The 13,525-nt window shown below is 45.9% G+C and overlaps 1 protein-coding gene across 1 annotated transcript in view; it reads right to left on the bottom strand.

The window, feature by feature from the left end:
* The window catches only part of MFSD2B (major facilitator superfamily domain containing 2B), a 93,816-nt gene that overhangs the window by 30,307 nt on the left and 49,984 nt on the right, over positions 1-13,525 (bottom strand). Inside the window, exons 5-8 of the mRNA XM_040348520.1 lie at positions 13,116-13,194; positions 5,418-5,605; positions 1,755-1,845; positions 1,531-1,652 (exon numbers count right to left, since the gene is read on the bottom strand). Coding sequence (XP_040204454.1) covers positions 1,531-1,652; positions 1,755-1,845; positions 5,418-5,605; positions 13,116-13,194 — 480 coding nt within the window. The remainder of the gene's footprint in view (positions 1-1,530; positions 1,653-1,754; positions 1,846-5,417; positions 5,606-13,115; positions 13,195-13,525) is intronic.

Here is a 13,525-nt window from a genome sequence, read left to right on the forward strand (position 1 = left end):
TCTCTCTCTCCCCCCTACTCTCCCCTTCCTTTTGTTCCTTATGTACTTAAAATTTTGAATGATTCGAGCAAGGCAAGGATTGTTTGCTGCTGCTGTTTACAGAAAAAAAATCAATGAAAACAATTGAAACAGAAAAATCGAGCTTGAACAATCAGTCCTTACCTTAAAGTGGATGTAAACCCTTACATAGAACAGTGATACACAGAGATGAAACAAATCTCCCTACATAAGTTTTACTTGCATATCTGCTGCCCTGGGAATCGATCTCACCTTCACTGAGAACCCTTCACTGGTTGCCAGTAAAAGATAGAATTGCGTTTAAAGCACTCTGTCTGATACATAAGTGCATCCATGGGAAGGCCCCCCAATATCTATGCGAAAAAATAAAAGCTCACAACCCCAATCACGTTCTGCGATCCACTAACCAAAATCTGCTCCAGATACCCAAAGCCAAATACAAGTCCAAAGGAGAGCGAAGATTTGCGCTCCAAGGTCCCAGACTATGGAATGCTTTACCAACCAGCATTCGGTTGGAGGAGAATCACTTGACCTTTAGAAGAAAGATCAAAACTCATCTCTTTTGATATCAAAAGAGACAGGAACAGCGAGCGCCCAGAGGCGATTCAGTTTGCATGTGCTGCGCTATATAAGTTCTTCACTCACTCACTATATATTCTTTAGAAAGTTCAGATTGTGTTAGGAGATTTTCTCTTCCTGGTTAGCACTGAAATAAAGGCTGGGTATACAGCCAAGACAGCTGATTGGAAGAAAGGTACTTTCAGAACTGTTCATTGAATAGTTCATCACTCTGCTATAATCTATTTATAGCATCCTCCCCAACACAAAACCCAGGCTGCTTTTATCTCAGTTGTCAGAGAACTTGTCAGAAGTTATCATGCTGATAACAGAAGAACAGAGCATGAGAAAGCTTTAGGACGTAGTGCTTTTAAGAGAGAGAGGAAAACACTGCAGATATATGTGCCCAGCTCAAGTTTCATGAACTGGGGTTTACATCCACTTTAAGGTCAGCCTGCCAGGAGGTGTGTTGTAGCCTGTACGAAGGAGGAGTATCTGAACCCCCAACCCCTAAAATGCATTAGATTTATTTTAATTGATTAATATAAAAAATGCTGCTTTGGACTCTCTGAATATTGGTGTGGCGCTCCTTCGGCTTTCTGTATATAACAACTTTCATAAACCTACAGGATGGTAGTAAGTTCCTCTCAAGTCACTACCTATTTCCACTTTGAACCTGGCTTAGTAAATCTTCCCTGCATGGTATATTTATTTGTCACTTTGCAGTGCAGGGGGATTTACTAAACCAGATCATTTCATCAGTGGCTATAACCAACCAAAAGAAGAGAGGTAGGTCACAGAAGAGATTGCCAATGCGTATGCTGGAACTTTTTATTAGGATTGCAGATGTAAATAGGATTTTACAGTGCTGGTGCCCCCATCACACTGTGCCCACTGCTCCGCCCTTTCTCAGCCTGTTATATCCCCACCCGGATGCCACAAAACAGCCATTACCTGAACAGCAGCTGAAATAAGCAGAAAGGAAAATGTCAGGAAAAGGTACGGCCCATGCTGCATCGACTGTCTGAAACCGCTACAAAAAGGCATAATCATGCCAGGCTGGAATGCATAGGGATCTGTAAAATACACATCACCTGATTATAACCTGAAATAACTGGTGGCCATTATAAAAGCTGGGGTAGAATTATTTGAAATAATAAAAAAGAAATAATAGTTACCGTGTTTTTCTTTGACCCCCAGAAAGAGTACTACAGTGCAGAACAAATAGATACAGCCAATGACTCCTGCTGCAATCATGTAGACGTTCCTCTAGACATAAATATAACAAAACGTCAGGATGGAAATCAGAGAATGAAGAGGACGTCTTTGTTGTGCCACTTTGTATGACTTGTAACAAAGTTCCACATGGTAGGTTCCTTCCCGCGGTGCATACTTTCCTAAACCTTAGTTAGTACTGCTAGATGTACTGTCCAGCCCCATCCAGCTGCATCTGCTGTCAGTCTCTCATAGACTTTTTACAGGCTAGTTGCAAGGGGCTGGACAGTGCACCTGTTCCATTCACCAGCACCTAGACCAGGGGTCTCAAACTCAAATTACCTGAGGGCCACAAGACAAGTTTTCATATGCCATGGGGGGCCGCATGCAAACTTTCAAACTTCAAAAACAACAGTACTGTTGTCAGCGAACACATTATTAACCCCCAGCACTGGTGTCAGCGAGCGCATTATTACCACCAGCACTGGTGTAAGTCAGGGTTTGACAAATTTGCTTGGAATCTAGGAGCCAGCTAAAAAAGTTAGGAGCCAGAAAACGCACCCCGTCCCGACGAGCTTGCGCGCAGAAGCAAACACATACGCGAGCAGCGCCCACATATGTAAACGGTGTTCAAACCACACATGTGAGGTATCGCCGCGATTGGTAGAGCGAGAGCAATAATTCTAGCACTAGACCTCCTCTGTAACTTAAAACATGCAACCTGTAGATTTTTTTAAACGTCACCTATGAAGATTTTAAAGTGTAAAAAAGTTTGTCGGCATTCCACAAGCGGACGCAATTTTGAAGCGTGACATGTTGGGTATGAATTTACTCTGCGTAACATTATCTTTCATAATATTAAAAAAAATGGGGAAAACTTTACTGTTGTCTTATTTTTTAATTAAAAAAAGTGTCATTTTTTCCCAAAAAAGTGCGCTTGTAAGACCGCTGCGCAAATACGGCGTAACAGAAAGTATTGCAACGATCGCCATTTTATTCTCTAGGGTGTTAGTATAAAAAATATATATAATGTTTGGGGGTTCTAATTAGAGGGAAGAAGATGGCAGTGAAAATAGTGTAAAATGACATTAGAATTGCTGTTTAACTTGTAATGCTTAACTTGTAATACCAACGGCCACCACCAGATGGCGCCAGCTCACAAAAAAATAAAACATTTTTTTTTCCTCTTTGCTCCCCCCACTTCCGCCCTGCCTGCGGGCCATTTATAACTGGTCCGCGGGCCGCAAATGGCCCGCGGGCCGGTACTTTGAGACCACTGACCTAGACCAATGCTGTATCCTGGCCTAGGCCTAGGGCAGCAAGGCCCAGGCCTAAGGCAGCACTTTGCAGGGGGGCAGCACGAAAAGAGTCCCCACCGGCTAGTGTAGCACCAGTCTTATGTGGCAGACTGAGTTGAGAGGCAAATTAGTCTAGCACCCCCATGCGGGTGGCCCGCATTCCGCAACTGTGTGTGAGGGGGGGGGGGGGCGCTGCTTCTAATTTTGACTGTCCTATCATCCTGGACCACAGACCTTCCTCACTGTGCTATATGTTTTCTACTGCACCATTGGCATAGCTCCCAACTGTCCCTGATTTTGAGGGACTGTCCCTGATTTGGAGCAATGTCCCTCTGTCCCTCTTTCCTCCTCATTTGTCCCTCATTTTGGTCTGATCTATATAGATGTATATAAAATGCACTTTTTATCAATCAAAAAGTGTTTTCCAGTGCTAAACCCTTTATCTGATTTCTAAATCGCTGCATTTGTAAATTCTAAAAGCCAATATAAAGGAATAGTAGTGGTAAAAAAAGCACTTGTGGGCTTAACCAATCTTGTTTTTTGTACAATTCTCCTTTATGGGGGCGTGGCAAGGGGTGTGTCCTATGCCTGCCTACTTTTGCTGATACGTGTCCCTCATTCCCATCTCAAAAAGTTGGGAGGTATGCCATTGGCATGGTTGTATCTTCTTAGTTCTCTCCAAAAAATTATCCGAAATGTGTGCTTAAAGTTGAACTATAGGCAACACTTTTTTTTTCATTTTGAGTAGAGTAAGGGAGGGTTATAGCCCCTGTCAGTTTATTTTTTACCATCCCTGTCCCACTGCAGAGATTTCCCTTCACTTCCTGCCCCATAGCCAAATGGGAAATGAGAGGAAATCTATGCAAATTAAGGGAATCCATTGAACCCCCCCCGCCCCACAGGCTCTCAGAACTAGTGTCCCCACTTGAAAATTTCAGGGAGGGTCTTAAACAGCAAGAGATGTGGCCTTGACAGGAAGGGGTGGGTCATATTTCAATTAGGGGGTGCATGAGTTTAGTCAGGCCTAGGGCAGCACAAAACCTAAATACACCACTGGCCTAAACCCCAGAGTCTCATCATGCACTGAGGATAAATGGCCAGTGTGCATGGAGCCTTAGAAATCAAATCTCTGAAGTTGAGGGTAGACCTGGATTTTTATGGGGCAGGGCATTTTAGTGCATGCAACTACATGGCTAGTTTTTTGACCAGAACCCACAGGTACATAAAGAGACCTGGGAGGAATCAGTGGGTCTTATTGTTCCCTACGTTTACCCTCACTGTGGCTTCCTGTGCATGTGACACCAGTACAAGTATAAAGGGCAACATGTATAACCAGAACAGGATGACATAGACATCAACAAAAATAAAGTTGTATCTCCTCACCACTAACTTTTTTTGTGTCACTATTGGAGAGATTTCCCATCACTTTCCATTCCTCTGATCCCTGTGGGGAATTAGCTGAAACCAAACCACTCTCTACCAACCATTGGAACACAGTCCCTCCCTGCTTTGTACAATGGACAGTGAATATCAGGGGAAGCAGACTGCGCTAAACTGTTGGCATCCAACCACCCCTATGTAAAATAGCACCCTGTTACGTGCTTATATGTAATGCCGCGTACACACGATCGGACATTCCGACAACAAAACCTTGGATTTTTTTCAGACGGAATGTTGGCTCAAACTTGTCTTACTTACACACGGTCACATAAATGTTGTGAGAAATTCTGATCGCCAAGAACGCGGTCACATACAACACTACGACGAGCCGAGAAAAATTAAGTTCAATGATTCTGAGCATGCGTCAAATTGATTTCGAGCATGCGTAGGATTTTTGTGCGGCGGAATTGCATACAGACGATTTCCGACAAGAACTTCTGTTGTCGGAAAAATTGAGAACCAGCTCTCAAACATTTGATGTCGGAAATTCCCACAGCAAATGTCCGATGGAGCCTACACACAGTCGGATTTTCTGACAACAAGCTCACATCGAACATTTTTTTATCGGAAATTCCGGCTGTGTGTACGCGGCATAAGAGGAAGTATGGTCCTTTCATCTGCGCATTATGGGAGTTGTAGGTAACCTGAAATTGTAAAAAAAAAATATAAAAAAAGTAGCTCCTATTTAACTCCTTACTAACCCTGAATTTAAACACCTGGACAGTGCCTATTTACATACCTCTTCTTGGCAATGTTTCATGGAACCAGAAAACCCTCAAAATTATGAGGGTCACTCTCCTCAGCCTGCTCTGAAGATCAGTTTCGTAAGACATTTCTGACAGACGGCACAACTAAAATAACAAATCAATCAAATTATTCTACACTTACAGCATGAAGCTGGTAGTCTGGTGTCCCCGGGATGAAAAATGTGATGTTCTCCATAGCGTCTGTGTCATTCACAGTGAAGTTCATGGTACCATTAGTTACATGGCAGTGATGGGCAGTGTGAGCGCTGGCAATAATCTGCCCCTGCAGAGCCGCTCCAATGAGAGTTCCAAGTACCTCCATCGTCATCCCTACAAGGCAAAACATTATCGGACCACATCATCCATGGTTTTCAGGGAAATAAATGATTTGTCATAAGAATAAATTATGAATAATAGCTCTATGAAATAACCTTTTACAAGCTACTTATCTGAGCATTTGATTGAGGACCCCCATGAGCTGGGAGATAATATACACCAACACCCTTTTCTAGTCTGCATTGTAAACCGTAACATGAAGAATGGCCAGCTAAGCTTAGCAGAGAACTACTTCTTTATATTTTTTTTTTTCATCCCAGTTTCAGCTTGCTTCTTTTTTTTTTATATAATTAGTATTTTATTTTAAAGGAAAGTCAAAACAAATACAAGATACATTGACAGTGGAACAACATTACTTAAAGCGGATGTTCCACCCCAAAAAAATATTAAAAGCCAGCAGCTACAAATACTGCAGCTGCTGACTTTTAATATTAGGACACTTACCTGTCCTGGAGTCCAGCGCCGTCCGCAGCAGAGCACGAGCGATCGCTCGTCACCCTGCTGCTCCCCCCTCCATCCACGCTGAGGGAACCAGGAAGTGAAGCGCTGCGGCTTCACTGCCCGGTTCCCTACGGCGCATGCGCGAGTCGCGCCGCGCCCGCCGATTGGCTCCCGCTGTGTGCTGGGAGCCGAGTGTTCCCAGCACACAACGGGGGGGGCGACGGGATGTGACGGAATGCCCGTCTTTTGCCCGTGAATGCCGGGCCGGAAGTGGGTGCAAATACCTGTCTTTAGACAGGTATCTGCACCCCCCTCCCCCCTGAAAGGTGTCAAATGTGACACCGGAGGGGGGAGGGTTCCAATCAGCGGGACTCCACTTTAGGGTGGAGACCCGCTTTAACATAATCCGAACACAGTCGGGCATTGCATCTGGGATGTGGCTCTGGAAAAGTAAGGGAGCCGAGGTCATCCGCCCACCCCGGACGTTCGGTCCAGTTGACCAGGCGTCCCCCCCAACAAGTGGGGAGCGGGATAGTCCCGAACCCCTACCCCCATCAAAGCTAATTACACTCCCAGGGTAACAGTGAAACAATTCTTGGAACAGCTAGGGGCGCCATGGGACGCCTAATAAACGTACATAATAATAAGACAGGGAAAAAAAAAAGGGGAACATTCCAAGAACATCCTGAGCGCCCGAGGCAAGGCTGGGCATCTGAGCACCACATGCCTGCCTAACATTAACCATAGTCTGCAATAAAAGGCAAAAACGAAATAAAATAGTAAATTAATAAAAATTTAATTAAATTAAAAGAAAAGACAGTGGACTAACACAGAGAGAGAAGAGAAACAAGAGAGGTAGAAAAAGAAGGAGAAGCGAGAAAGCAAGAAACAGAAGGGAAGGTAGCGGAAGAATCAGCCCCCACCGATGGTACAAAAGGGGTATTACAGAAATCAGGAGGTCTCCTGGTTAGGCCTTGGCGATGCTCCTGGACGAGTCTCCCAAAGGAGGGAACTGCCAAAGTAAGCAGAGCCTCCTCTAAACTGGACGATAACGGGGCAGAATCGTGGAGGTGTGCCTTCCAATCCCCCCAAACAGTGTTGAAGCGTTCCCGGGTATCCCTGCATTCCGCGAGCCAGCTCTCTGCCTCCATGATCTCCCCCACCTTCCCCAACCAGTCCTGTTCGCTAGGGATATGCAAGCTTTTCCAACGAATTGGGATGAGACGTTTGGCTGCATTGAGGAGGTGGGGGAGAGCACTTTTCTTATAACGGGACAGTGGAATGGTAGGAGCGTGGAGCAGAAAATGCTGAGGCCGAGCCGGGATATCCAACCCCAGGCCCTCAGAGATATGCTTACTGACCATATCCCAGAACGGCCGGAGCACCGGGCACTCCCACCAAATGTGTAGGAACGTGCCTTTCTGTCCACATCCCCTCCAACACACCTCAGAAGCTGTAGGGAAAATCTTTGCTAGCGTAGTGGGTACTCTGTACCACCTTGTTAATAGCTTACAATTGTTTTCCTGGGTTCTAGAGTCCACAGAGCTTGAGTGCGTTAAATGGTATAAGTGATGAAGCTGTTCCCTAGTAAACTCTATGTGTAAGTCCCTTTCCCATTCCCTTATAAAGTGGGGAGTGGGGGAAGGCGATGCATCCCCCAGCATCCCATATAATGCTGAGATCGTGTGGGGCAGGTGTTCCGCCGCAGCCCACATGCTCTCGAATTCTGTCAGAGTAGACCTAATCTGTGCTGTCTTGTGGCTTTTAGTCATGAAGGTCTCAAGTTGGCGGTGTCTCCAAAAATCAAAGGGGAAGCTGCCAAACCTCTCTCGCAGGGCGTCTAGTGATAGCAAAGCACCCCCCTCCGCAAATTTTGCCAAACTACAAAGTCCGTTGCCTACCCATGTGCCAAGGGAAGCCCTTAGCTCTCCAGGTGCGAACCACGGGAACCGACATATCAGCGCCAAGGGAGACGTTCTGGGCGCCAAGCCCATTCTGGTGTTCAGCCTATCCCAGAAACTCAAGGAGTGAGTCGTCAAGGGGGACACCCACTCCGAAAGCCCCCTCTCCTCAGCTGGCACCCACGGCGCATAAGACAGGTCTCGCCCGGCCATAGTTTTCTCAAGGGGGACCCAGAGCTTAAGGGACGTGTGGAATTTCCAGTCCAAAATCCGTTGCAATGCGATCGCTTGGTAATATTGTGGGATGTTCGGTATGCCCAGGCCCCCTCTGGTCTTAGCCCGTAGTCTGGATTTCTTGCCCCCCCACACAAATTTAGTAAAAAGACTGCGGAGGTCTATGAAAAAACGTTTCGGCATGCGAATAGGCACCATTTGCAGAAAGAATAAAACCCGAGGCAGTACTACCATTTTTAGGATGTTCGTCCGCCCCACCCACGTGAAAATAGCCCTGTCCCACGTCTGAAGGTCCCTGGTGATGGAGCTGAGGAGGGGAATATAATTAGATTTGTATAGAGAATCGTGATGATTGGTGAGTTGTATCCCGAGGTACTTTATAGAGGAGGTGGCCCATTTAAAAGGAAAGGAATCCCTCAGGGTAGACATCAAAGTCTGTGGAACAGTGATCGGCAGTATTTCGGATTTCGTGAGGTTTACTTTAAAATTGGAGACCTCCCTGTATGCGGTCAGTTCCCTCATCAGGTTCGGAGCTTGCTTCTTTTTAATTTATTGCTCTTTATTGTTTGCCTTTCCTTTTCTATACTGCCCTTTTTTTGTATTTAGGCTGGAGTTCTACTTTGAGGAGACTGTGCCACATTGCCCTAAACAGTTATTGTTTCTTGCAAGCCCCCATTCAGACCCACTTATACTCACATTTTGTCCACGTGTAGGGTAACTTGCATTCCCAAGATACAGTGCTTAGGCCCAAATGACCAACCCCCAGGCCTCTACATTGTCACACATGGTAAGGGATGAGGTCAACAACTCTTTATAAGTTCTGACTTCCCCCTCCGACAGAGGAATGGTGTGGTGAGGGAGTGCAAGGAAGTATACTGAGTGTTGGATGTGAGCTAGTAAGAGACTATGCTATTTTTCCCTAAATGTGCAAAATTATCACCTCTTTACGTTTTAAGGAATATAAATACTTATGTGGTGGATTTTTAGCCATGTTCTACACTTGCCAGATACATTTTTGTTACCTTACGATAACTTACTATACTCCTACCGTACCTAACCCATTAATTTAAAATGAACTGCCAACATAGACCAACTGAATGAAAAAAATACTTGCCATACTTGCTACCGTAGCACACTCCTAGTTGCGAGGTGAGGTACATTTAGTTGGGCTCCTCTGTAGTCAGAGGAGCAGGGGTTCATTTGTATTTTTGACTGTGTAGTGCTGCGTTGGCTGTGGCCCTGTTACCTCGTCCTAGCTTCTAGAACTCTGCGGGTAGTTCTGGAAATTAGAGGGTGGAGAAACAGATGTTGCAGCCTGAATATTTATGGAGTTCTCACCAATTCCTGTGGAGGCAAGGCTCAGTAGGTAGGGGAACCAACCCATAAATACTTACGAGTCTGGCAGTCATGGGAGCAGAATCATGGGTCCAGTTGCCTGGCGGGAACCCCTGTGCTGGGGGGCTGTGCCCCTGGGCACGAGGAAGGCCAGGAGAAACAGAGAGGGAGGAAGGCGAGAAAGAGCAGCTGGAATCCTTACACCCTTTACTAGTCTTAGCTAGGCTTAGCTAAAGACACCCTGAAATTAAGTCCAGGCCTGTACAGCAGTGTGTCTCTACAGCAGCCACTTGGATTTCAGGATATACTTAAAGCGGAGGTCCGGAAAAAAATAAAATAAAGGCCAGCAGCTACACATACTGCAGCTGCTGGCTTTTAATAAATGGACACTTACCTGTCCTGCAGTCCCTCGATGTCGGCACCACAGCTGTTTCCATCAGCTGTCGGGTGCTGCTGTCACCATTCGGCTTCACGCTGGGAACTCTACTGTGCATGTGCGAGGCCCCACTCCTCTCTCCTGTTAGCCCGGTGGCCAGGGGAGGAGAAGGAGGGAGCCCCGCCGTGACGTCACGGTCGCGGCCGGACTCCCGGAAGTGGAAAAGAATACCTGTCAAAGACAGGTATCCTGCCCCCCCTCCCCCCAAAAGGTGCTAATTGTGGCACCGGAGGGGGGGAGGAATCCGATGAGTGGAAGTTCCACTTTAGGGTGGAGCTCCGCTTTAAAAGGGACTCAGTGAGTAACTTCCACTTCTACCTACCCCAAGCCTGTATAGAGAGGATAGTAAAGCTGCAATACTTAACAAGTCCAGGTCAAGGGGACAGCTTAGTGCCAGCTCAAAGCAGCAAGCAGCCCAATTTTTTTAGCTTGGGACAGCAGTAGCCAGGTATTTGGTATTCCTACAAGGAGCAACATCTGCATCTTTAGTTTTGGAACTTTCATGTTGCAAGTTTAGCTGCACCATCACTCCCAATTCTGGGTATACCATGCATCCCTCATCCCTATACAGGTTATCCCCTAAATAAACAAATAAACAAAAAACCTAGGCTTTTTATTGAGTGTGACAGCCTGGGTGTCTCTGCCAAACTTTGCCTCCTAACCTCCAAACCCTTCTAGCAGATCGATAGCTAATACCAGCCCTTTACCCCAAACATCGTACACAGACAAGAGGCTAAAGTACAAACCAAAAGAATAGGAGTCACGACATGAATAATAAGAAAAATATTACAGATTGGGGTAAATATCCCTCAATTTTTAGGTAATGAGGTAATATTGACACAAGAATAATCACATCTCAAGGAGGATTAGCAAACAGACAGAAACAATAGGTTACTCAATTAACAATGGAAATTCACACCACAGAGGCACACAGTGGAGAAATGACACAATGGGAGAAAGACACTTAACAGTAAATACATAACACCTTAAAGGGGTTGTAAAGGTACAATTTTTTTTCCTAACCTTTACCTTAGTGCAGTCCTCCTTCACTTACCTCATCCTTCAATTTTGCTTTTAAATGTCCTTATTTCTTCACGTCCCATTTTTCTGTCTGTAACGCCACACAGTAATGCGAGGCTTTCTCCTGGTGTGGAGTGTCGTGCTCACCCCGCCCTTGGGCTACAGGAGAGTCAGGACGCCCTCTAACACACAGCATCTTTCTCTATCTGCAACGTAGAGAGTGCCCTAACTCTCATGTAGTCCAAGGGAGGGGGCGAGCATGACACTCCACACCAGGGAGAAAGCCTCACATTACTGTGTGGAGTTACAGACAGAAGAACAGGAAGTGAGGATTTCTCAGAAGAAATAAGGACATTTAAAAGCAAAATGGAAGGATGAGGTAAGTGAAGGAGGACTGCACTAAGGTAAAGGAAGCTATTTAGGAAACAAAAATTGTACCTTTACAACCCCTTTAATGCATTCTATGCATTAAGATAAAAAGCGTTCTGTGTTTAGCAGCCTCCCCAGCACTCCTCAATAACTTACCTGAGCCCCATCTCTCTCCAGCGATGTCCACGAATGTCTAAGCCATCCAGGACACTCCTCCTGATTTGATGAGACACAACAGCGGTGCCATTGGCTCCCGTGGCTGTCAACTAAAGTCAGTCAGCCAATCGTGGGAGAGAGGGGGCGTGGCCAGGTCAGGGCTCCGTGTCTAAATAGATACACTCTGCTTTGACTCGACTCGGGATCCCCATAGAGAGCTGATGGCTGAGGGGACACTCAATAGGAGGGAAGGGCCAGGAGCAGCAAAGAGGGACCCGAAAAGAGGAGGATCCAGGCTGCTCTGTGCAAACCAACTGCACAGAGGGTAAGTATAAAATGTTTGTTATTTTTTTTTTTTTTTTCATTTGACTTTACAATAACTTTAATAAACATACTGTAGCAGCAGGAGAGGTTGTTTTGAGACAATTATAATCTTCTGCTTTTAGTCTCTGTGTCTAGTAGGGAGGTTGAAGCAGTAAATGCTGGTTTGGGCTGTTGATTCTATACCCCAAAAAACACATCTGTATCAGGGTCCTACAGTTCTCAGAGTCTGTGTGTTTCGGGGAGACATGGACTTGAGTCCAAAGTAAAACTACTCCAAAGGACCCCCAGGCACACACCTCCCAAAGAATAGAGCCCCCTCAAATGCCAGGGACCATTGCCAGTAGGCAAGAGGCTACCATGCTGTCCCCTTCAAATGCCCCTTTCCCGGTGTGGGGGAAAGACCCAGAAATCCAGTGGCTCCTATAGGAGTAAGTGATACACTCCTTTTTTTCGACCCAGTGCACCGCAAAATACAGCATGTGGGCTGTTGGGCTCTGCACTGCATGTTTGTTGTCACCTTGTGTACTTGTGTGTCCGGGTGCCACTCTAAACAGATTGCACTGCAAAGCAACACATGTCACATAGGGCTGTGCATTATGGTAATTCATAGTAAAATGTGTGTTTTACCACAAATTACTGCACAATATAATCAAGCCAGTCTCAGGCCTCGTACACACGACTGAACATGTCTGCTGAAACTGATCCGTCGGACCAGTTTCCGCGGACATGTTCGGTCGTGTGTACGGCCGACCGGACAATTTTCCAGCGGATCGGACAGGTTTCCAGCGGACAAATGTTTCTTAGCATGCTAAGAAACATGTCCGCTGGAAGCCTGTCCGTCGGACATGTTCGGTCGTCTGTACGACTCACCGGACATGTCCGCTCGGCCGAAAGCCCTCGCATGCGTCAAAGTGATTAGACGCATGCGTGGAAGCATTGACCTTCCAGGGTCGTGCACGTCGCCGCGTCATCGTCGCGGCGACGGCGCGGCCACGTCACCGCGTTCGCTGTCCGCGGGAAATCTGGTCTGATGGTGTGTACAGCCATCAGACCAAAATCCGGCAGCGGACATGTCCGATGAAAACGGTACGCGGACCGTTTTCATCGGACATCTCCCGTCGTGTGTACGAGGCCTCAGAGGTCAGTTGCACCTTACCTCAGTGTGTTCAGTGTCAGCACAAGTATTTACATGAAAGTAAAAAAAAATTTTGGTTGCTGTGGTCAAAACAGAGTACATGTTTTAGACAATTTTATAATCTACAGAAGACCCAGTACAACCTGTACTTACTGTATGCAGTGGCTGAATCTCTCTCTGATTGCTTTGCACTAAGAAACATGGTCAGGGTGGTGTACGGGACATGGTATATCTAAAGGAAACAAAAAAAGAAATGATTAGATACAGTAGAAAGTAAATTGTATTAAGATTCTAATCAGGATCCAACCCTAATCCAGAATTAAAGTTTGATCACATTGGTGATTGTGAAATTTGGTACTGACCCACAATGCCATGTGCACCTTTGGCTGCCAGTAAGCTTCCCTACAGATAGCAGTAGCTTAGCACCTAAAATGACATTTATTTGTTTGGCTTTCCAGCTAAAAAAGTATTTTTTTCTTTTAGATTTAGTAGTGACACGTGTTTTCATCAAGCACTACTAGTCCTTTTTTAAATGGGAAAAATGTCAGCCCCAAAATGTGTTT

The sequence above is a fragment of the Rana temporaria genome, chromosome 4 (assembly GCF_905171775.1).
Source record: "Rana temporaria chromosome 4, aRanTem1.1, whole genome shotgun sequence".
Classification (NCBI taxonomy): Eukaryota; Metazoa; Chordata; class Amphibia; order Anura; family Ranidae; genus Rana; species Rana temporaria.